Consider the following 24658-nt stretch of genomic DNA (forward strand, 5'->3'; position numbering starts at 1 on the left):
CTCCAGTCCAGGAGGGCCGCAGTGTCTGCGGGTTTAACTCCAGTCCTGGAGGGCTGCAGTATCTGCAGGTTTAACTCCAGTCCTGGAGGGCTGCAGTGGCAATGTAACTGAATTTCATGTTACATTTTTTTATACATACATTTCACTTTCACAAGAGCAACTCAACTCAAATATTTAAAAAATGTAAGCAATGTTCCAGTTTTTATAACATAATTCCGGTTTGGTGTTGCACTTACTGGAACAATGCAGTTACTGTTCAGATCTATTGCGATCCTAGCGTTAGAAAGAAGCCAGTTACATCAGTTTCCAATAACAATATCATCCGAAAAAAAACTAAAAACAGCAACTTATTTTTGCTTTTTCCACATTTATTTTGTTATCTTAGAAATGGAAATAAAATATATATACATCTTTTCAACACCCTTGTGAATCTTTTGAACACACTCACACACACACCCCCACCCACCCAGACACACACACACACACACACACACACACACACACAACCCCTGTTCCAGACACAGGCCCTTAAGGTGCCAAAAACACAACAGAAATAACACGGGACCACACACCTACACCCCTCCCCCTCCCTGTGCAATGTGGGCAATCCTTCTCTTCATGAAAGGAACCAGTGATACACAATCATGCAGAATCGGGGACTGCAGTCTCTGCGACGAATGAGAAAAAGCTGCACTTTTTTTAATTACGGTTTTCAAAATGAAAGACGAAGCGCGTTGCGGTTTAACTGAATCCAGAGCTAAACCTGTCCTCGCTACGAACCGAAACGCACAGCTTCCAATTACGCCGAAACAAAAACAGTAACGTTATTTTAGTCAGAGGAGAAACAGAAAATGATGGCACCGTGGTAAAAAATAAAAAATAAGAAATGTTCCACACACACAGGATTGGTATTAGGAAAGCGGGGAGAATTTCCAGGAAAAAAATAACGAGGATGGTTTTTTTACGTTAATCCTACGGATGTGTGAACGTATCTGCCAATGAAACCGCTGTCGCCTCTGAAGACTCGGAACCGGTCCGCTCCAGCCTTAAAGCAGGGAGCGACAGAGAAACGTTTCGGATAGCTCAGTGGCGCGGCGATATTTTTGTCTGCGGGTGAGGAAGCTGGGAATCGGTCTGTCCGTCCGGGTGTCAGTTTAGCCGTGTGCCTCTCCGGTGGCGCTTCGTGGAGGCTGTGAGGTAGCGCCCGGTTCTCAGCTGTGGCCGACGGTCTGGCTCCTGCCCCTACGACGCTTTTCCCAGCTCGATCTTCTTCTGGATGGCGCGCGCCGAGTGGTATATCAGCGAGTCGATCAGCCCGGCCACTGCGGTGAGCAGAGACGCGTCAGAGAGGGGAGACATCACTGCGTTCTGGACCATTCTCATCCACTCACTTTAACCTTCATATAATGTTTGAGCCAGATTCAGTGTTTTACATCTCTTAAAAACCAGTTAACATTTTTTTAAATATTGTTACTGTATGCCTTTTCTCATTTGGTGAGATGAAACATTCTCTAACATAAATATAATATACTGTAGTACATGAACTTTAAAGATATATTTATCTATACTTTCCCATATATTGTGAAGTCTTACAGTACAATATCTTGATGATATACTTTGTTTCAGCATATTATGTTCCACATCTGTAGGTTCAGTGACTACAGGCACTGTGGAATGCATTTAGAAGCTGTATTCTTGGAGATGCTTGGAGAAGCTGTATTCAACTCATTCTTCCGTCACTCCGTTGAATATGTACATAGAGCATTGTGTCAGGAAATTACAAACCTGTGAAAACTCCCCCTATGATGGCACACACTCCTGTGAGGAAATGGGTGAAGGACCTAAGAAAGAGACAACAAGAATCACACACACACATCTCACCAGACACACCCGAAAGAATCACACATATCTATCACCAGCCAAACCCTAAAGAGTTACACTTCTCTCAAAAGACAAACCCTAAAGAGTTATACTTCTCTCAAAAGACAAACCCTAAAGAGTTACACTTCTCTCAAAAGACAAACCCTAAAGAGTTACACACTTCTCTCAAAAGACAAACCCTAAAGAGTTACACACTTCTCTCAAAAGACAAACCCTTCTCTCAAAAGACAAACACAGACATCTCTCAGTAGACAAATCTGAGGGACAGAGGAAGCGTACCTGTTTTTCTCTGTGAACTTCACCATCATGGGGGAGAGCTCATACAGCACGAACACTCCTGGCAATCCCTGGTCCCCAATCAAGCCATTAGCCACTTTCTCGTGTCGAGTTACAGAGAACTGATTGGTTTTGACCACCTGTCAATCATAAACAGTAGATTAGACAAGAGGAGATGCTCCCAAAGTCAGGAAGGTAGAGACAGACACAAGGCCAAAGGGGTTAGGAATTCATTACAGAAAATGTCAACCTCTCAACCACAATCACACAATTTGTTACCTCAAAAAATGATGTACGCTTAATGAGTAAAAGTGTTCTGAACTAGCCGCTTGAGCTCAAAGAGGTGAAATACAATACCACAAATACAATTTAATCACATTAATATCGAAAACTTTTAATTATAAATGTGTGAGAGCAATTCTCAGTGAGAAAACGTGAAACGTGAAATAATTACGCATTACCTTTGGATTCTACTCACCTCTCCATCTCCTTTCACGTAGATGGTTGGTACAATCTTCACAAAATACTGGTACATCATGGAAGCTAAAATAAGACAGAGTTCAATTAAATTAAGGTGTCTGAGAATGCCACAGCCAGGTCAGCCAGGTCCAGCTGCAAGCCCAAGAGAGTTTGTCCCTGGGAACTTGTTAGCCAGTTTACAGTAAATAGTGGGGGAAAAGGTGATGACATTAACTAAATATATTGGCAATTAAGTCAAACAAGAGAACATTATATACATTTTAAAAAATGTGATGCATGTACTTTCATCAGATTTTTGACTGCCTAGATATTACCAATTAATCGTTAACAAAGTATTCCTCATCCACTATTATCAAAATAGCAACTACAACAAAACAGCATAATGTCAATGATGTAGCTGCGGACAGTGAGTTGCCAAGGTGCTGCTAGCATTGAACTGTATAGTAACAGTTCAATGGCTGCTCGTCACAATATCTCCACGGCTGAATTTGCAGCTTTGCACCAAGAGAGGGCGCTCCAAGAAAACCTCTCTATTGGTCATGGCACCCCAATCACGTGACAGTGGTGTATATCAGCACTACCAGTACCACTTCCTTTCACGACATGGTGTCCTGCTGAACTGAGTGTTCGTCTTGTTAGCTAACTAGTGTGTAAACAGTCCTGCCTAAATAAGTTTTGCGTCGACGGGAACGGGAGTAATCTCTAAAATTTAGAAATACAAGGTAAGACTGAGCTACTAATAGTGGGTTCAGAATAATCGAAAGCGGATCCGTAGCTGGAGATACTGTTTTCAAGGCCAGAGCGAGGTGACATCGCTGCTAGTCGTTAGCAAGCTAATTGCTACTAACATCTATGAGTATACACCAAACGAGTAAATAAAAAATAAAAGAACCCTACGCGCGTACACTTCACATATTACAGAAAGGCGTGCAGTTTAAAAAATGTAGAATGCTTAACGTAATCGAGGCTGACATGGCTACTTGGCTGTAACATTTCTTCTGCACGCTAGTCCGTGTACCAAGGTGGTGTTATTAACTTTATAAGTTGGCTTTATAACTAATAAGGGGTCGTAATTAGTTGTCATCTCCGTGTCATTACCATATCTGGCGAATGTTAGACATGGTAGCATGCCATTATTAACATGAGACTTCATCAGCGCTGCAGTTGGCTTTACACCAGGCTGTAAATCTGCACTTTTAAAGCTTCGTAAATTTCAGGATTTAATATTTGTGTTCCTTCCCGCAGATGCCGGTGGCAGTAGGACCGTACGGACAGACCCAGCCCAACTGCTTTGACAGAGTTAAGATGGGCTTCATGATGGGATTCGCTGTAGGGATGGCGGCAGGCGCGATGTTTGGAACCTTCTCCTGTCTGAGGTGAGATCGCTTCCTGCACGTTTCTCACGTCTGCTAATCTGGAAATGAGGCTACAGCACGTACAATGTGCAATCACCTGCTGCTAAGGTTCACCCAGATAGACTTGGTTTAGAAATGTATACACCGCTATGTCTTCAGTTCAGCGCACAGAATAAAAAGTACTGTATAAATAGTTTGATTGGAATCTGGAAGGTTTTCATTTGCTTTGCTATTTGCACAGTTCAAGGTCCAAACTCAGACTTCACGCTGCCGAGTGCATCAGCAGGGCTTTTGATTGGCTGCTTCTTACTTTACTGAAACCTGCTGGACTCAACGCTTCAGAATATGACTTATGGTCCATGTCTGAATACCTGTGGTCTCATTGAACATCTGCAGAGAGCGTGTGGGTTTGAAGGTACGGTCTCTTGAACACTGTCCAAACCCACACGTTCCCATTCAACAAGACCGCACCATCATGTTCCGCACACACGTTAAACAGCATAGACGTTTTGAGTTCTGCCGGTCCACAGGTACACAGACGTGATATTTCTTCTGAAACGTGTGCGGTTTTGTTGAACATGTGGTCTCCATTCCCTCCCCAGGATCGGCATGAGGGGCAGAGAACTGATGGGAGGAGTGGGGAAGACCATGATGCAAAGCGGCGGCACCTTCGGCACCTTCATGGCCATAGGCATGGGTATCCGGTGCTGATACTGCCCGTCGCCAAACTCTTCAGCATGAACACTTCACCACACGCCACCTCGCCAACTTGCATACTCTCTGTACGTGATTATGGTTTCTGGGAGAAACTGCTCCAATAAAGGCTCTGATAATTGACACAAAGTGCAAAAAAAAAAAAAAAGTCCTGGGTGTGCCACCTGGCTCTTTGCTAGGGGATTGTTAATGTTTCTAATTTAAAGTTTAAGTATAGTATGGCTGTTCAGGATCTGGGGTGGATTTCAGAGATACAAGCACGCATCCTCCGTTTAGTGTTGGGGATCGACTCCTGTCTTCTGGTCTTGGTGATGCAACTCAAAGTAGCCGAGGAGAGGGGGGGGGGGGGGGTTGGGAGAAGCTAGTCCAAACCTTGTGGTGCATCGACGTTGGTCCCGTCCAGGGGGTTGACGATGCCTGGGTAATCCTTCCCGAATGACAGATGCTTGATAAAGTGAGTCATGTTGATCTGCAAAGAGACGAGAGGCAGATCAGTTACCCTGCCGACCCCTTCGTATGAAAGTTCAATCAGGTAAAAGAAAATGTGTGCACTTAGCTACTTACGTTGTCTAGACCAAAACTCTGTAGATCATGAACTGCAAAGGAAACGCAAGCCGTTTAGGTGAGTGTCATTCTCAGAGCAGTCTGATTTGTGCTTTCAGGGGTTAAAATGAATGCAAATGGAACGTTTAGGCTACTTTTTGTTGACTGTGAAACAATATTACTGTTGAATTTTAAAAAACGGAAACCGTGGCATCAGCCTGAATTCAAATTGGATGTAAGCGGTGCAGAGAGAAGTGAATTCTGTGTGAAACAGCAGAAAGGGGTTTTAGTACTTTTGATTTGTGCTCCTTCACCAAATAAATCTGAACTGCAGGTGAAATCAAGCGGTCACAAGCTGATTATTTGCTAAAGACAATTTTAAGAAGCAACAAAATGCTCACACAGTTTAGTGGTTTTCTTTTCCACATAGTTAAGTAACAGGGTAAATGCAGACTTGGTCGGAATGATTGTGTACTTTTATGTTTTGTTTTTTTTTGCCCTCAAAGGGACAGATACTAATTTTTGGGGAATATTATATATGGGTTTTTACAAATATTTTTTTAAAAAGGGGGAAAAAACAGATCAACTTACTTTCCACAGCGTGCACTGCGGAAAGAAGAGAAATAAAGTCACTACGAGGCGCATGGCATGGGGAAAACAGAAACCCCCCCCTGCCCAGGAGCACAGTGGGTCAGTCCTGTTTTTACTGAGAATCCCACTGCAATGGGTCTGCCATCATGGCCTATCCCAATGCAGAGCTGGGGTGGGGGGGGCTCAGTAAAATCAGGTCTCCTTAGATCTTCAAGGGCAAGGGGGGGGGGGAAGTGGTCCAGGACACGGACCATTCCCCTATTAGCTTTTCGGCAGTCTGGACAAAGCCAGTCGCTCTGTGCTGACCACAGAAGGTAGGGTGGAGAATGGGGAAGGTCACCGCACACCGGTTAAGCCAGCGTCCAGCGCAGACCAAGATGGGTGACCATTCGATCGAGTCTGAAACGCTGTGGACGCTTCAGTGCTTCTCCAGACCCTTGACTTACTACAAGCCTTCAGCTCAGAACAGACTGTGTATACCTTGTTACTTAATTTGACTTTGATTTGAGTGCCCCTAATGAGTTTCTGCAGCGTAACTTTAAAAAAAAAGAAAAAAAAGAAAGTCACACTAGATTCCCAAATGAGGACCTTGGCTTGAAGTGGAACCAGATCTGAGAGTTTATGAACTGGGTTTTATTTATACTTGAAACTGATTCAGACCCGAGAAACCCACCGCTTTAGCAGATTGATTCCCCTCCACAAATCTTTGCCTTCACACACAGTTGTCCTCCTTTGTGAATCTGCTGCCATGTGACTAATTTACTGAGGCCAGTCAGCATAGCAACCGATTGTAAATTTTAGCCTCTTGTTTAAAAGCAGATAGATTTAAAAGCAAAGATAATTATAATGTTAAGGTAGCCATTTCACGCTGATAAGATCTGGTGTTAGTTAGATTATTAGCGTTGCTGTGTCGGAAAGATGCAAGCGAATCATTGCACCCTATTCATTTCTGGTGTTTTAATCTGATTGGACGAATAGCAGAATGTTAGAGACGTGAATCGGACAAAGGGTTAATAAGATTCCAAGGAACTTCAGCTTTGAATGGGAGGCGTTTTCCCAACATTACTCCCCAAAAAGACAAGGCGTGTACCAAGGGAACAGTTCTGGTGTACACCTGGATTCCCCTAATGCTGTACCTGCAGCACCTGCATAACCACCTTAACTTAATCAGTGATTTCAGGGAATCCTGCGGATTAGCATACCGGAAGCCAGAAGCGCAACCCATAATTCTCAGGGTTAGGAGCTAGCTAGCTTTCTCATTGCTCAGCCTCATACTGGCTTCCTTGACTTTCATTGGCACAACTCTAGTCCTCATCTTGACAAATGGCAATAACAGTCTCAAGTTATTTTAGATTCACATACAAGAAATTTAGAGTGCAGTGTGAAATTAAGAAAACATGTGTCCCAAGACTTATGGAGCTCTGTATAACAGTGAGCAGAAAGTATAGGATCGAAACTCACACAGTTGAGAATATGCAGGAGGAGCAGTGTGCTTAGTTCCCCTGTCCAGTTGAACTGCATCTTGTCAGTACCAGCTACCCACTGCAGCTACATTTACAGTACAGTATCACACTGATGCATGCGCACAGGTACGTGGGTAGATTTTCTCTCCGAAGAGAAGAAGCACGTCTTGAATACAAATCTCCCTTTTACAAAAAACATATTCAAAGTATTCTGGTATAAATATCCAGGTGCCCTGCTAACTCTAGTCCCTACAATAATCCACAAAATAAGTTTTTCAAAGTCTTTTATCGATTGTCTACCTCACCAGAGAGACAGAGGGTTTCTCAGACAGGTTAAGATTCCTCGACTAATTTAAATGGAGATTCTCTATAAAAAACCCAGTGTAGTCAAGGAATGAACTTAATCTGCGTTTGTTTTAATTTAATCCAGATGATTGAATTTTAGGATTCTTTTCTGATATATTACAAAGCAAGGTTTGCAAACAGCGTGGGGATGGGAGAAAAGGCTCTGGGCACTATGGGACACAGGTCACAACTGATATCAGCCTTAAAAGATCACGAGCACAAGGGCAGAGGGACAGGGAGGAGGAGATATCCACGGGCATGCATCAGTGATTTCACTGACCAAGAGACATTTTCTCACTGCACTGTAGTTAGCTCTGGGTTACCCTTTGCCCCAGGCTAAGGCTAACCTAGAGCCATCTTATCGTGTGTTCACACAGGCATTCACACTGGGCATTTGTCTGTGTCTGGGGTTAACCCTGAAAAGTCAGTGCTAAAGCCAGCTAGCCCAGGGACTCAGTTTGGTGCCAGCCCACTTCAGAGTGTGTAAGGGTGAACACTCGCTAAAATCTGTTAGCCCTGGGCTAAGAACAGTGTGAAAAGACCATAGCAACAGACCAAAGCGGTTTAGGAGCAGCATGCCGGATGCATGGAGACCTGCCTGACCCTGGATCAGTGAGAAATGCACTTTGGGAGCAGCATGCCAGGTACGTAGAAAGTCTCCGGCCACTCTGGCATTTGCGAGGTGTGAGAATTGGGCAGTCCACTTACCGTGTTTGACTCCTAAACTTTCACACAGCCCATACCCACTGGCAGGATTTTAAAAAATAAATTTGCTAAAATGTCTAAAAACATGTTTTCACTTTGTCATTATGGGTTATTTATTAGTTATTGTAGATTGGTGGGCAAAATGGCAATTCAATCAATTACATTAAATTACAACACAAAAGTGCAAAGTGAAGAGGTCTGAATACTTTCTAAAGCCACTGTAGTTAAAACCCACCAGTACATTTAAAACGGTTAGGGCAAGATAGATTAATTAAAACAATGGGAGAGGTGGCCTTCCAGTGCACTCAGGAATCTACTCCTGAAGAACCATTGGCCTGGTGAGAGCTCAATATATTGCCCCGGAAAGAATGTAATAGCCCCTCTTCCCCCAGAAAGTTCACGTGAAACTACTGATGATCCATTTCCTGAGAACAGCCCTCGTATGACTTATCGCTGACAATTGAAGGTACATCTTTAAATGAAGATTGTATTTTCTTTCATACAGATCTCAGATCTAGTAGCAGTTGTTGTTTGTGACTGCTGAGCATTTTAGTACTGATGTCCATAGTCACAGGTGTATATATTGACCCCCCCCGCCCCCCCCCCCCCCCCAAAAATAAAAATAAAAAAATCATTTACGTTTCATAATGGAGTAATATCAATCGGAGCCTTACTGAGACGGTCCTTAAGTATGCAGAGATTTTGAAGCTGACCATAAAAGCCTTAAGCTAATGTCAGGCGATGCTAACGTTATGATAAGCTACGGTAACAGTATGCTATGCAGGACTCACCATGAACATGAGACTGCTGAAAGCTCTTTCCAGGAGCAAAGTGGAAATTTCCAGCCACCTGCCAGAGAAAAAAGTTTGCATCTCATTACCATAGAGACAACATGCCTTCACTTTCATTTATAAAAAGTATAAATATTTACATTTTAGTAATTTGGCAGACGCTTTTAATCCAAAGCGATTTACAAGTGCATAGGTTCTTCCACAAGTCAAAGCATCACATCCATAACTAGGAAAATACATAGGAAGTGCTGTTCTAAACATATAGTCATCATAAGTGCAATTCTTTTTTTTTGGGGGGGGGGGGGGGGGGGGGGGGGTATACAAGAGGGATAGGGATATCAGGAAGGGGGGCGGGGGAAATCAGGAGGGATGACTAAGGTAGAGTTTGAATAGGTGTGTTTTTAGTCTGCGTCGAAATAGGGGGAGGGATTCTGCTGTCCTGACAGTGGTAGGCAAGCCATTCCACCACTGAGGAACCAGAACAGAAAACAGGCGTGAACATGCAGCTCGACCGCCAGGTGCTCGTAGTGAGGGAACCATAAGGCGACCAGAGCTGGCAGACCGGAGTGGTCTAGCTGGGGAGTAGGGAGTGATCGAGGATTGTATGTAAGGTGGGGCAGTCCCCTTAGCAGCCTAAAATGCCAACACTAGGCCCTTGAATCGGAACTAGGCTTAAGTGTATAAGTACACAGATGTCTGGGTGTGTGTGTATGTATACGTTTGTGGGTGCGGTACCTTGTTGACCTCCAGGAAGCCGTACACCTGGCAGCCCTCGTTCTTTTGCTCCTGCATCTTCTGGCTGAAGCCCTCTCTCTTGCACTGCTCGATGGTGTCGGGGTTCTTAAAGGCCCAGCCCCTACGCCGGTATGCCTCCCGTACATCCTCACAGGAGTTACAGCATCTGCAGGAGACACAAGCACTCCTCAAACCTCCACCCTGAGACACAAGCACTCCTCAAACCTCCACCCTGAAACCTCCACCCTGAGACACACTCCAAAAACCTCCACCCTGAGACACAAGCACTCCTCAAACCTCCACCCTGAGACACAAGCACTCCTCAAACCTCCACCCTGAGACACAAGCACTCCTCAAACCTCCACCCTGAGACACAAGCACTCCTCAAACCTCCACCCTGAGACACAAGCACTCCTCAAACCTCCACCCTGAGACACAAGCACTCCTCAAACCTCCACCCTGAGACACAATCACTCCTCAAACCTCCACCCTGAGACACAAGCACTCCTCAAACCTCCACCCTGAGACACAAGCACTCCTCAAACCTCCACCCTGAGACACAAGCACTCCTCAAACCTCCACCCTGAGACACAATCACTCCTCAAACCTCCACCCTGAAACCTCCACCCTGAGACACACTCCAAAAACCTCCACCCTGAGACACAAGCACTCCTCAAACCTCCACCCTGAGACTCACTCCAAAAACCTCCACCCCGAGACACAAGCACTCCTCAAACCTCCACCCTGAGACACAAGCACTCCTAAAACCTCCACCCTGAGACACAAGCACTCCTCAAACCTCCACCCTGAGACACAAGCACTCCTCAAACCTCCACCCTGAGACACAATCACTCCTCAAACCTCCACCCTGAGACACAAGCACTCCTCAAACCTCCACCCTGAGACACAAGCACTCCTCAAACCTCCACCCTGAGACACAAGCACTCCTAAAACCTCCACCCTGAGACACACTCCAAAAACCTCCACCCTGAGACACAAGCACTCCTCAAACCTCCACCCTGAGACACAAGCACTCCTAAAACCTCCACCCTGAGACACAAGCACTCCTAAAACCTCCACCCTGAGACACACTCCGAAAACCTCCACCCCCGAGACACACTCCTAAAACCTCCACCCTGAGACACACTCCAAAAACCTCCACCCCCAAGACACACTCCTAAAACCTCCAACCTGAGACCCACTCCTAAATCCTCCACCCCCCGAGACACACTCCAAAAACCTCCACCCCGAGACCCACTCCTAAAACCTCCACCCCCGAGACACACTCCTAAAACCATCAGGGGCAATACTCATAAAACATCTCAGTTTAGCAGCACTGATCCAGGTTTTCCCTCATCCATATCCTAAACATTATCCGTGTTGAGCCCAACAAGCCAAACTGATCCTGGATCAGCATTCTCACATTCCCACAGGAGCCATTCACGGGAGACTCACTTCAGATCTTCGGTTTCAGCTCCGTAGCAGCTTTCGCAGCGTTCCGGATCCAGCTTGCTGGGATCGAACACCTCCCCGCCCTCCTCCTTCCCCAGAACTGCAAGAACACAGGAAGCTCATTCAGTGCCCAAGCTTTCTGCAGGCAGCACTGGATAAGAACGTCTACTAATGTGGTTAAAGGTAAATGACTGGGACACGTATGGTCTGTGGTTCTAATCCCGGTGTAGCCACAATAAGATCCCAACAGCCGCCTTGAGCAAGGCCCTTAACCCTGCATTGCTCCAGGGGAGGATTGTCTCCTGCTTAGTCTAATCAACTGTACGTCGATCTGGATAAGAGCGTCTGCCAAATGCCAGTAATAGTAATAATAGTAATAATAACTCATCGCTGTGCAGGTTAATTAGAGCTTCTGATAATAAGAACATCTGCTGAACACCCAAATGTAATGTCAATGGTAGTTCTGGGTCGAATAGTTTACTGTTTTAGATTCAAATACTTTTCTACACTTTACTGACCTTGTCTGGTGTATTGGAACCTATTGGAACTCTCATCAAACCTCACTGAAATACTCCCCAACTTCTGGTCTGCTTGGTTAGCTCAGTTGCACCAGACGAGATCAAGCAAGAACAGAAAAGTATCTGAATCCAAAACAATTACATATTTCACCCAGGTCTGCTCAATGGTGAAGAAAAAAGAGAGTGAGGCTAAGCATATACCATAAAGGCATAGTCTAGAGATGCCAATTATATGAATGAAAGTAAATCTTACACAATAACTTGTAAATTATTGTTTTCTGTGAATGACTTTTGACATGTAAGTCTTGTGAAAGATGTTAGATTACATTATACATTATAATAATTTAACAGAGGTTCTTATCCAAAGCAACGTACAACAAAGTGCAAATCAGAACCAGGGACAAGTGCGCTGAAAACCCTAGAGGGAAGTACAGTTCCAAGTGCTAGTGATCACACAGATTAAAACTTCAGCCCTTGTAGAATAATCAGATAACTGGCCAAGTAGCAATACCACAACTAGAACACCACATATAGTAAAATAATTCAACACAAGTGCAGTTTATATAAACACAGTTTACAATAATCGCAATAATAATAAGAAAGGTGCTTCTCTCTACTGCACCACAGGTTACCGTGCTGCTCGGCCTCGGAGGTGACCGGTTTGGCATCCTTGTCCAGCCTCTGCTTCAGCAGGTTGTGCTCCACGTCCAGCTGCTGCTCTCCTGCCACATCCATAGCATCGATGCTGAGGTCTGCCAGACAAACCAGGCGTTTCACTCCGGGTGGAGAGCACAAATTACACCAAAATGCAAACATTTTACACCTACAAAAACATTCACCCAGGGAGACTAGTGTCCAACAAGTGTCCAAAGGCATAAGCACATAAGAAACACTGCAAAAGGCTTCAGTTTGTGGTTCCTGTCCAATTCACACTGTCAACAGATGACCCTGCAAACACGGTTTCCTCCCTCATAGAAGCAGTTCCATACTCCAGCCAGCCAGTTTATGTTTCTGCTGACACCAAAGCAAGAACACTTAATGCTTACATGCACAAGGCATATGGGGGAATATGACATCAACGTTGATTTTCAGCTTGTCGCCACGTGATGTGTCCACATACAATTCCGGATGGACCTACAAAAAACACAACATAATTAGCACATGACTATGTCAGACTGAACTTATACCACCACAAAGCTTCCCAAGGTCCTGTATGTGTCCACATTCATCTCCCTGCGTATTTGTTTAACCAAATCTAATGCTCTGAGAAGTGCAAACCAGAGTGAGTCAGGAGCTTAAAATATTGGCTTTCAGAGCAGTCTGGCAGTCGGAGGGTTGCCGGTTCGATCCCCCACCCGGGCTGTGTCGAAGTGTCCCTGAGCAAGACACCTAACCCCCAAATGCTCCTGACGAGCTGGTCGGTACCTTGCATGGCAGCCAATCGCCGTCGGTGTGTGAGTGTGTGTATGAATGGGTGAATGAGAAGCATCAATTGTACAGCTCTTTGGATAAAGGCGCTATATAAATGCCAACCATTTACCATTTACTTGGCTCGCTACATAGCTTAGTTAGCTAGCGTTGTGTGTGCAGTTATGTCTACTGTTATTGTGATTATGGGACCGCCGTTTGCAACCCGATATACAAGTTCTATATCAGGCTAAAGCTGAGCTCACATGCAGTCCAAACACAGTGACATCTTAATGCACGTAAGAACGACTGTGCACACTACAGCCAAGCTTACTTGGTACAACCTAGCAACGACCCACCTCCTTTGTGAGATAATACTGCAACTCCGAGAAAAACAGGATCAACATGATCAGCCCGCTAATGATGGTGACTGAAAAACAGAAAACAGAAATCGATTTATTGCTCATAAGTTCATTCATGAATACCGTCATATGTGGGTCTCGATGACAGACAGGTAGCGATGAGGTAATGATGGTTAAAGCTCAGATACTAGCTATCTCTCCGCATTCGCCAGTTTGCTTCACACACACTACCGTGCTCCAGTGATCAAACACCGAGTAACCAAGCGACCCATCGGCTCACCTGTGGCTCCACCGCATGTCTTGATCCTGAAATCCTCCAGAGTTTTAGGGTACGCGTCAAACTGTTTTAGTTTATTCAACGTCTCCATCTTTCTTCGCTTTCACACTACTGGGAAGAAACCCGGAAGTATGACGGATCTCAATGTCCCACTTCCGGCACTAAAATAAGCCAATGAAATATCACCACGTGTGAGGTCAAATTCGACCATGGTCGGTTTTCAATATGTAGGCAAAGCGTAGATTTTGCTGAAATCTATTTTTTATTAAATTAATGTTTGATTCATTTAAGTACACTATTCCCCACACGTTGAGCATTGTGAGTTTATCTCAGTAATCATATAACACATTTTTAGTATTTTTTGTGCATTGACAGTGCCAGTAATTCTGGAGCCTACCGCATGTGTTGAATAGAGCGCTTCATCTGCAAGGGAAAAGAGCATGTTTCACGCTACATGATTGGCCATAATGCCGTTACAACCTAATTTGTTAAACCAATGCCTCTAAAAACGGTTACCTTTTGCCTGCCAACATACCATTTCAATAAACCCAAGTGTAGGTCATTGTTAAATTGAGGATGCCACTTTTTATGCTCCATCTCACCCTCAGTCGTGCAGCCTGTAGTTCATCTGCCAAAACCGAATCTGCAAAAGACCATTTGAAGACATGATGTCATTGGGGATACAACTCTTCCTCTTGTTATTGCTGAATTTGAGAATACAGTGTAATGGCAACCAATCTATTGCTCTCTATATTGTGATTATTGAAAGTCACAATCACAATATGTAAGACACTACTAAAGGTTCAGTCTTTCTTTAGTTTAATCTTAACGGCAGCCCCCCCACTACATTTTCTGAATTTCTGACTCGCCTTCTGACTTATGTCACAGCTGTGAGGTCTACAGATTTCTTCTAAACAGTATTTTTTTCGCTACACTATTCCTTGTTTGGGTGCAGGTGTTCTCACTCCCTGGCTATTGCATGTCATTTCTTACCTTTCACCACTAACCCCTGCAGCTAATAAAGAACGCCTGCACCATACCTCCAATGTCCATACCATTACCCCCAGCCCGATCTCTCCACTCTGCAAACTCATGATGTCCAACTCTGCAGACTATCAATTGATATGATGTCGCCCCCTAGTGATTCCAATCTATTTTGCCGTTGGACATTCTTGTTATACAGCAAATGTAATTTATTGTGTTTGATTTGCACTTTGTTGTACGTCGCTCTGGATAAGAGCGTCTGCTAAATGCCATATAATGTAATGTAATGTAATGTAAAATATTATATGCCCAAGCGTTTTTCAGTGGTTCATCCACAGAGGCACTGCTCTGCGTTTTCTTCGTTGTGCACGTGACGAAGCATGTGACCAAACACACAAATGAGCATGAGCGGCAAGTAAAAATATTACACTTCCTGCTGCCCTGTGTAGCATAATTTTCCCCAAAAAGATTTATCTTGGCGTCACTGTCTCAAAATATTATAGGGTCAAATATGTAATTGTTAAGAATTCAAATACGTGTCTGTGCTCAATTGATCTTGCCTGGTGCAACCGGTCCAACCAAGTGTGGCAGAAGGCGGGGTTGTAGTTTTTGGCATTTCAGAGGTTCCAATACACCAGACAAGTTATTTAAAGCACAGAAAAGTTCTTGAATACAAAACAATTACATATTTCACCCAGGTCTGCAACTCGGCCCTTCACCCCCAATGGTGGAACAAACTTCCCACAGAAGTCCAGACAATAGAATTGCTTAACATTTTCACATATCATGCTTTATTTTACTTCGCTGTTACACTGCAGACATACAAATTCATGATTTGTATTACAGTTCTAGGTTTTTACAAGCTTAAATTTAGTGTGTATTCACTTGCTAGCTTTGAAGTTGCATTTACATTCTCTTCCACTGTGGATAAGAGCCTCAGCTAATATAATGTCAAAGGAATGTAATGTAAACCCACATTGTGTGCCGATGGACTTGGTATCTTACTTATTTTTGTCCAAGCAACAGCTGAGCCAAGTAAAAACCACAAAAGCAATTTCAGGAAGGTTAAATTATGACTTTATTAGGTACGCCACTGTATATTAAATATTTACACAAGTGAACTCATTAAGGGACAGTTCACAAACTCGGGAAGATTGTATCGAGTCGAGTTCCCCCCTCAACAGAACAGGCGCTGCCTACTGATAGACATCTCGAATGGTTGCCTTTTGATAATGTGTATGCTTTACAGTAAAACATGTTGTGTGACAATGTCAGAAATGCTTAACCCTGCCCTCCCGGGTAGAACAACGTGCTCTGAAAAGAGGCCCTGCACCCACCGACGCTCACAACTGCCACTCATTGAATGTGCACAAAGACCAAAGAAATACTCCAGGTGTTGATGGTCGTGGGAAAGTGAGAGCGCGTCGATGCTTTATTTGGGTGGCCTGTAGGCGATCTTGCGGCTCTTCAGCACGGACCATCTATGCCTCTTCATGTAGTAGGCAAGCGGGACCAGGATGGCAGTACCCATTAGCAGCTGGGGGAAGAGGAAACGCGGGGTTATAAACTGTACCAGTCACAGCGATCGTTCACTGTACACTACCACACCGGTCTTAATGGTTTGGCTTACGTCTTGTTATTCTTTATATTTTCATATTCACCACAGCCCTCATTATAGGCTTCCTTGACTTTCATAAGTACAGTTCTGGTCCTCATGTCGACAAACGGCAGTTTCAGTAAGCCTATTGTTGGGCCTTTGTCTTGGACTGTTTTTTATACTTGCACTAAGGAAGCAATGCTGCGGACTAATCAGAAACTGCTGAGAAGCCAACTGTCCAATTACTTTTGGTCCCCTAAAGTGGGGAGACTATGTATAAAAAGGGATGCAATTCCTACACAAATCACCCAGTTTGGCTGTAAATAGCCTCAGATTGTGAGTGACCATTTCCTTTCAAATCCAATGTGCTGGAGGACAGAACCCAAAGAACAGAAAGTGTACCACTGTCCAAATACTTAAATCCAAAATGATGGGCTAGAGGTGTGTGAGCGCGTTTGAGTGTGTGCGTATGTGCGTTTGTGTGTTTGTGCACGTATGCGCATTTGTGTGAGCGTGCGTATGAGGGGTTGTGGAGCGTGCTCACCTTCAGTCCCATGCGCTTGCGTTGGTCGTGTTCAGGTTCAGCTGCCCAGCGGAGGAAGGTGCAGACATCCTTGGCCACCTGGCTCATGGTGGCCGGAGTGCCTGCAGGAAACGGCACAATTTAACACCACAGCCCTGCTATACCAGTCACACACCATAGCCCTGCTATACCAGTCACACACCACAGCCCTGCTATACCAGTCACACACCACAGCCCTGCTATACCAGTCACACACCACAGCTCTGCTATACCAGTCACACACCACAGCCTGCTATACCAGTCACACACCACCGCCCTGCTATACCAGTCACACACCACCGCCCTGCTATACCAGTCACACACCACAGCCCTGCTATACCAGTCACACACCATAGCCCTGCTATACCAGTCACACACCATAGCCCTGCTATACCAGTCACACACCATAGCCCTGCTATACCAGTCACACACCATAGCCCTGCTATACCAGTCACACACCATAGCCCTGCTATACCAGTCACACACCATAGCCCTGCTATACCAGTCACACACCATAGCCCTGCTATACCAGTCACACACCACCGCCCTGCTATACCAGTCACACACCACAGCCCTGCTATACCAGTGACACACCACAGCCCTGCTATACCAGTCACACACCACTGCCCTGCTATACCAGTGACACACCACAGCCCTGCTATTCCGGTCACACACCACCGCCCTGCTATACCAGTGACACACCACAGCCCTGCTATACCAGTCAGTATAGTACAGTATAGTATAGTACACTTGACATATTATACCCTACTCCATCTTAATCTAACAGCCGTACACAATATTACAGACCGGTATTCTTCAAACAACATCGTCTTAGTTGCCAGAATCTTGTTAGAAGAAGAAACATTTGCCACCTACCATTTATAAAACACCATTTGAAAAGAAGCACTGTACATAAATGACTGTCTTGCACGGCATAGAGGCTGTGGAGTACAGACATAGGCAGATGTAGAGGACACAGACTCCAGCACACGCTCACCGTCGTCGTACTCCAGGACCTCGTTGTAGATGGGGGGCGCCATGCCGATGGCCTGGCCGGGGAAGTAGGGGTTGTAATACAGTCCCTCCCGGACCTCCACTCCCGCGGGGGGGTCACAGTACCCCGTCAACAAGGAGAAGACGTAGTCCTCCCCCCCGTGCCTGAACGCAGCCAATCACGAATGACATTAACAACAAAGCAGCCGCGGGGAGACGTGAAGGACACAAATGCATAAATAGAATATGGAGTGTACACTCGGTGACCACTTTAGTCGGTCTCTGGACGAAAGATGCCTTGTTAATGAGGGAGGTCAGAGGAGAAGGGCCGGGCCAGGAAGGCAACAGTAACTGAACCGCGCTACACACAGTGGAATGCGGAAGAGCATCTCACACGTCGAAACAGGAGCTGACCAAATAAATGTAAAAAGAATAAGTCTAGTAAATGCCTGATAAAGTGGTGGGGTGTATATTTACCTGGCGTTGACGATGTAGCTGAGGTCGGGGGGCAGGGCTCCATTGTTGGCCACGCGGGCGGCCTCGCCGTTGGGGTATGGTTTGGGGAAGTAATCCGAGAGCTTTCCTGGGCGGGTGAACATCTCTCCGGAGTCATCTGGACCATCCACCACCTCAATCTGAAAGGAGCACAGCACAGAATGAACAGCACAAACTAACCGTAACTGAACAGCCATCTCCAGCACAAACTAACTGTAACTGAACAGCCATCTCCCGCATGAACTAATTATAACTCAACAGCTATCTCCCGCACAAACTAATTGTAACCGAACAGCTATCTCCCATACAAACAAACTAACTGAACAGCGACCTCCCGCACTGATGCTATTTTATGCTTTTCACTTAGCATTCTGCAAATGACTAAAACGACTAAAATGTAAATGCAACTCAACAGTTGAACTCAACAGCACTGAACAGCTCCCAGCCCAGTCTGGCCCATTTTAGCTTCATAATTAAATTGAATAGTAAATGTAAATGTCACCCAGAATTTTTTTAAAGATGCAAGACCTGCATGTCACCTGACCAGCAGTTTAATCTCCCTGGTTACAAAACCAAATGGCCCAGGAATATACAGTCAAGTACTATAAGGGCACAGGGATACTGATCAGACCTGGGTCAAATACAAAGCTACTGAGCTTGTCTGGTGCATTGGAGCCTATGAAATACTCTTTAAAAAGTGCAAACCCCACCAACTACTCTTGGTTGGCTGAATTGCACCAGGCAAATTCAATCAAGCACAGAAAAGTATTTAAATCCAAAATGATTACACAACTGACCCAGGTCTGGTACTGATATCACCACACTGATGAGCAGCAGCACCCAAATTCTGTCCCGTTTCTTGCACATTTGTTGGCACTGCAGTTGAAAGAACATGACTGAGGAGGCAAATTAAATTCAGTGCTGTGAAAATGCGCGGTCTAAATGAACTCTAACTGATGCTGGTAAACTTACTGAGGAAGAGTAGAGCAAGAAACAAGGCAGTGATTTCAAACGGACAAAACAGGTCGTACAACCGTGCAAAGCATTCGAGAGACCTTAAATGACCAGAACTTATGCAACAGCTGGCTGGTGTCATATACTGTATAATTACTGCCCCTACCTGTAAGTATTCTTGCACTATGTTATTTATGAAACAGACGCCACTGCTAGAACGGCAAGGACATGCTGTCTGCAGTCCAAACAAACTGTGAAGTCTAAACTACAATGGCGGTATGAGGTTTAAAAAAAGAACAGGTGAAGGACTATCTTCCTGTCTTGGGTTAATTGACTCCTCTCATTCCATGTTCCCCTCCTGGCTGGTTGAAGTGGACAGAAACACATTTTTCACTGCGTTCACGTGGTGTAGGATAAATCGGACGAATGAGTTCCGAACCCGAAAATAGCGCGTGAACAGCCTAACAAGGGGGATAAACAACGTTGGCAAGCCTGAGAACTTTTATTTTGCCGGGTTGTGATGAAAATCACTTTTCACTTCTCATGAGTAGAAAAAACACAGAAGAAAGGCAAAAAGGTTGATGGTAAGAAATACTATTGAACAAAAAACTCATTTATACTAGCCATTCCAATCGTTACAACAGAGAAATTCACAAGCAGATGCTTATAATGTTAGATATAAGCATTTATGACCGGGCTCCATGGTGTTGTTTTTATTTTTTTATTTTTTTCTCCCACCAACTGCACCTGAGCACTAGCCAAGTCGGAAGAGAAACCTCACCGATTTGTTAAGTCTGAACTTCTGAGGTTAACCACGTGAACGCGGCATTAGTGAAAGCAAGAGTCACCAGAGACCAGCCAGTCGAGCGCTTACCTCCTCGGCCAAAACCTTGACCTCGGCTTCTGTGTGCGAGACTCCCACCAGGTTACGGAAGGCCAGGTACTCCATGCTGTGGCAGGCGGAGCACACCTGCTTGTACACCTGATACCCTCGGCGAACGCTGCCCGAAAGAAGACACGCAGGTGTAACTGCTGAGCGTTTCCGGTAGCTTCTCTGAACAGGTAACACGAGTGTAGAAAGCTGCTAAGCCTCTGCAGAGTTATATTTAGGCTTTTTACTAGGGGGTAAAAGTCAGGATAAAACACTTCAATGCACATTTGGACAGCTTCATTGTGGATTTTAAGGAAATTTGGTACGCTCGTTTGATGTTATAAGGAAGGCCTGGAACTGAAATTAGACCCGTCTGGGATCGTTATCCTGGGAGATATGGGACAACACAGTTTGGAGCAATTGGCACGACTCCATGACTTTGACTTGCCATATCTACATTCCAATTGGTCATAATGGCGGGTAAAATAAACACACACAAAAAAAAAAAGAGGTTCAGATGACTAGGAGTAGTCTACATTTTGAGCATGACATTTATTTGTATTTATAGTATCGACAGCACATCAAATGCATTGAGGCATGTGTTACGTGGACTCATATCAGCTATCATATGATAGCTTAGCATCAGACCAATATCGATAAGTTTGTTTTAAGCTATTATTACAGTTTTCATTTCTTATTATCAACCAATATTGACAACCCCTTACAACTAAGAATAGACCATTTGAAAAAAAGGCCACTGTAACTAAGATTCCAATCAATAAAGTATTCAAATTATTCTGTATTTCACATCACTACAAAAGTTTGGAACACTTCAGAGTCGGTTCAGACCCTGATAGCAATCATAAGACGACGGTTCTATAGCAGTTGCACGCGTTGCTATGGGAAACGGCTGGCATGTCCCAAGTGAGGGGGGGGGTGTTACCTGGCATGGTCCAGGGATGACAGGTAGCCACCGTGGCTCCAGGGGTACGAGGGGGGGTGCAGCTCCAGGTCAGAGGCTTTGACGGACTGCTGAAGCGCCAGGGCCAGACCAGCGCCCCCTGCTGCCAGCACGCCCAGCGTAGACAGGCCCACCTTCTTTCCTCGAGACAGACTGGAAAACGACATGTTGGCCTGCGCAACACAGACATGCCACATGAGCCACTTCACCGAGGTACTCAACAGGCCTTACTGAGGTGGTAAAGCCAAACTGATAACAATAACAACGATAACAATTAAAATAGTAGCTATTATTATAACGGTTATGTAAATAAACCATTTTCCTTCCCATTGTATTCGGGGAGTGCCTGGAACCATCAGCCATCTCAGTTTTGTTTTACACTCCTTTGGTCCCCTAGTTCCCAGAACACCTTTCACTTCTCCACTATGGTTTTTTTACATTTTACATTGACATTTTAGTCATTTGGCAGACGCTTTTAATCCAAAGCGACTTACAAGTGCATAGGTTCTACCATAAGTCAGAGCATCACATCCAGAAACTAGCAAAATACACAGGAAATGCTGTTCTAAACATAGTTGTCATCAGAATTTATTTATTTATTTATTTTTTTGGGGGGGGGGGGGTTAGACAAGGATAGGGATATCAGAAAGGAGGGGCAGGGGAAATCAGGAGGGAGGACTAAGGTAGAGTTTGAAAAGGTGGGTTTTGAGTCTGCGTCGAAATAGGGGGAGGGATTCTGCTGTTCTGACAGTGGTAGGCAGGTCATTCCACCACTGAGGAACCAGAACGGAAAACAGGCGTGAACGTGCAGCTCGACCGCCAGGTGCACGTAGAGAGGGAACCGTAAGTCGACCAGAGCTGGCAGACCGGAGCGGTCTAGCTGGGGAGTAGGGAGTGATCAGGGATTGTATGTAAGGTGGGGCAGTCCCCTTAGCAGCCTGAAATGCCAACACTAGGGTCTTGAAACGGATGCGTGCGGCAATGGGAAGCCAGTGGAGGCCAATGACAAGCGGGGTGACATGAGCCGACCTGGGCTGATTGGTGATCAGGCGGGCTGCAGCATTCTGGACCAGCTGGAGGGGCTTGATGGCACACGCTGGGAGACCGGCTAGGAGGGAGTTGCAGTAATCCAGGCGGGAAATGACGAGCGCCTGGACTAGGAGCTGGGTGGCTTTCTCAGTCAGGAGATGACGGATACGGCGTATATTATACAGAAAGAACCTGCAGGTTCTGGCAGTGGAGGATACTTGTGGAGCCAGGGTGAGGCAGTTATCAAGAGTCACCCCAAGATTCTTTGCCGTACGCTAGGAGGAAACTACAAGGTCCTCAACAGTCAATGAGAGGTCGATTGACGGAGAGGACTTAGCAGGGATGTAGAGAAGCTCAGTTTTGGCAAGGTTGAGCTTCAGGTGATGGGAAGTCATCCACGCAGAGATATCAGCCAAGCAGGCAGAGATCTGTGTGGTGATTTGGGTGTCGGGGGGGAAGGAAATGAAGAGTTGGGTGTCATCAGCGTAGGAGTGATAAGAAAAGCCGTGGGAAGAGATCACAGAACCAAGAGACATGGTGTATAGCGAATAAAAAGCACATCATTCTTCTGCTTTCTCAAGTTTACTGTAGTATTGAAAACACAGTAATAGGAAAAAATATCAAACTTGAACCTTTAACAATATATTTCACAACCAACTGAACGTTTAAACGGAAAACTATTTCTCTCTGATATACTGTTGAAGATGGGCTACAGATCATCCAAATTAACTCAGCGCGGTTCAAGTTTTACAGAACATAACAGTGACCTTCTCCATACAGCAAGGGAAGCACAAACTCTCATAGTCAGCAAATGAGACCAGTTACCTTGTTGCCTCATTTAACAACAGTCCCCTATATTCCAAACCCACTTCAGTTTTGGTAGGGCAATGCTTTGCTATATTATTACATACCTTAGTTAATACTCTTTGGCAAGGGCCTGAAGTTAGTGACACGACTGAGAAGTCAGCCAACAGCTGCTCCAGTAGCAGGATTAAAATTATACACCTTTTCGCCGCGTCATCTACGTCAAACTCGCTTGTTTATCCAGCGCTATTCCACTACTCAATGGATTACACTTCATCTCATAGCACCTTAACCCTTAAAGCTACAACAGCGTAAAAATTTGACCGCTAAAGCACATCATAATCGACGAAATACGGGCAGTTAATGCATGTATTTATAGAAACTGTACATTTTATTTATTAGAATTTGAACATAGTGCTAAGGCCAGCAAACAAGCAATATATTACAAATGATTTATTTGAAATAACTAGCTAACGTTAGCTGACCAATTCTCAAGTTACAGGACTGCATTTTTATACCACCAACCAAGAGAACTAGCCAACTAGTCTAGCTAACTATATACGACCTACCACTCCGTTATCCTACACATGAGAGTAGTAGTCTGATGTCGTTTTCCTCGATTCTGATAAATGACAATATTACACATTATAGCTATTAACTACCGATGTACTGTAACTAGTAGCTAGCAGCTAGGAAAGTCGTTATAATTGGGGGAATCCTGAAATGACCTTGCCCCGCCACCATCCCGACACGGTGCGCGTATCGTACAGTCATTTGTCTTGACGAGTTACGAAAGGAGACACTTCCACGCATTGAAGACAACCACAACACCGCGGCCTATACAATCTTACCCGGGAAGTATGGACTGATTTCGGCGCGGCCAGAAGAGTCCTCCCGGTACCGGTCGACACCACCGCTCGCAGGGCCGCCATCTTCTTCACTAAAGGAGCGAGGGCTTCCGCTCAGGTCGCGCTCAGGTCGCGCCCTCCCCTTGTAAATGACACAACCCCGTCTCTATTTTTCGTTCTTAAAATCTAAAACGTTGTAAAAATGATTATAACGCATACAGGATACCATCCGTAATTTAAACACGATTTTCCCCAATATATTATTTTCCTAAAACGTTTTCGATTGGATATTAAATAATGTATTATTTACAGATCGCCACCCAGTGGTTGGAGGACTTATATTAACCCTGTCCAAGGAGTTCTAAAAGCTTTTGCCTTTCAGCCTTAGCTGAGGGAAGGGAAGTGACGACCTTGTGCGGAACAGGGAGATGGGGTTCCCTATTTCTCTCTCTACTCGTGTGGCTCAAGCATGGGCTCAAGCATTCAGCTCAACGGGCTCAAGTCAGCTAGGTGCGCTTGGGTACACACATTTTGGTGACGTATTGTGATTTCAAACGTACATCCATATTAACTGCCCAAGTGCCTGGGGATATAAAAAAAAAAAAACCAAGAACAATTAGGTCACATCTTTTGTTTCCTGGTCCTTATTTAAATTGACTTATAGT

The 24658-nt window shown here is 44.9% G+C and overlaps 3 protein-coding genes across 6 annotated transcripts; 1 reads left to right on the plus strand and 2 right to left on the minus strand.

Annotated features, from left to right (window-relative positions):
* Positions 1 to 347: 347 nt before the first annotated feature.
* On the minus strand, positions 348 to 14986 carry ergic3 (ERGIC and golgi 3). 4 transcript variants are annotated; one of them, XM_061219597.1, is made up of 17 exons: positions 14889 to 14976; positions 14431 to 14538; positions 14293 to 14318; positions 13899 to 14056; positions 13616 to 13686; positions 12896 to 12983; positions 12482 to 12601; positions 11335 to 11431; positions 9880 to 10045; positions 9145 to 9202; positions 5841 to 5855; positions 5271 to 5302; positions 5079 to 5175; positions 2636 to 2700; positions 2161 to 2297; positions 1786 to 1841; positions 348 to 1322 (listed from the first exon to the last, which is right to left on the minus strand). In XM_061219597.1, exons 4-17 carry the CDS (start codon positions 13984 to 13986, stop codon positions 1243 to 1245), a joined length of 1170 nt encoding a protein of 389 aa, XP_061075581.1. In that variant the 5' UTR covers positions 13987 to 14056; positions 14293 to 14318; positions 14431 to 14538; positions 14889 to 14976; the 3' UTR covers positions 348 to 1242. The 4 variants fall into 4 exon arrangements, with proteins under 4 accessions (XP_061075581.1, XP_061075580.1, XP_061075583.1 ...); XM_061219596.1 differs by having other exon boundaries at positions 14951 to 14972; XM_061219599.1 differs by having other exon boundaries at positions 13899 to 14006; positions 14431 to 14986.
* romo1 (reactive oxygen species modulator 1) lies at positions 3202 to 5589 on the plus strand. Its single transcript, XM_061219601.1, has 3 exons — positions 3202 to 3359; positions 3883 to 4013; positions 4595 to 5589. The coding sequence occupies exons 2-3, from the start codon at positions 3883 to 3885 to the stop codon at positions 4701 to 4703; spliced, it is 240 nt and encodes a 79-aa protein (XP_061075585.1). The 5' UTR covers positions 3202 to 3359; the 3' UTR covers positions 4704 to 5589.
* A 947-nt stretch (positions 14987 to 15933) lies between the features above and the next one.
* LOC133110622 (cytochrome c1, heme protein, mitochondrial) lies at positions 15934 to 24188 on the minus strand. The gene is made up of 7 exons (XM_061220856.1): positions 23997 to 24188; positions 21295 to 21485; positions 20355 to 20481; positions 18509 to 18666; positions 18036 to 18196; positions 17021 to 17121; positions 15934 to 16416 (listed from the first exon to the last, which is right to left on the minus strand). The coding sequence occupies exons 1-7, from the start codon at positions 24075 to 24077 to the stop codon at positions 16312 to 16314; spliced, it is 924 nt and encodes a 307-aa protein (XP_061076840.1). The 5' UTR covers positions 24078 to 24188; the 3' UTR covers positions 15934 to 16311.
* Between the last annotated feature and the right edge of the window lie 470 nt (positions 24189 to 24658).

The sequence above is a fragment of the Conger conger genome, chromosome 14 (genome assembly GCF_963514075.1).
Source record: "Conger conger chromosome 14, fConCon1.1, whole genome shotgun sequence".
Lineage (NCBI taxonomy): Eukaryota > Metazoa > Chordata > Actinopteri > Anguilliformes > Congridae > Conger > Conger conger.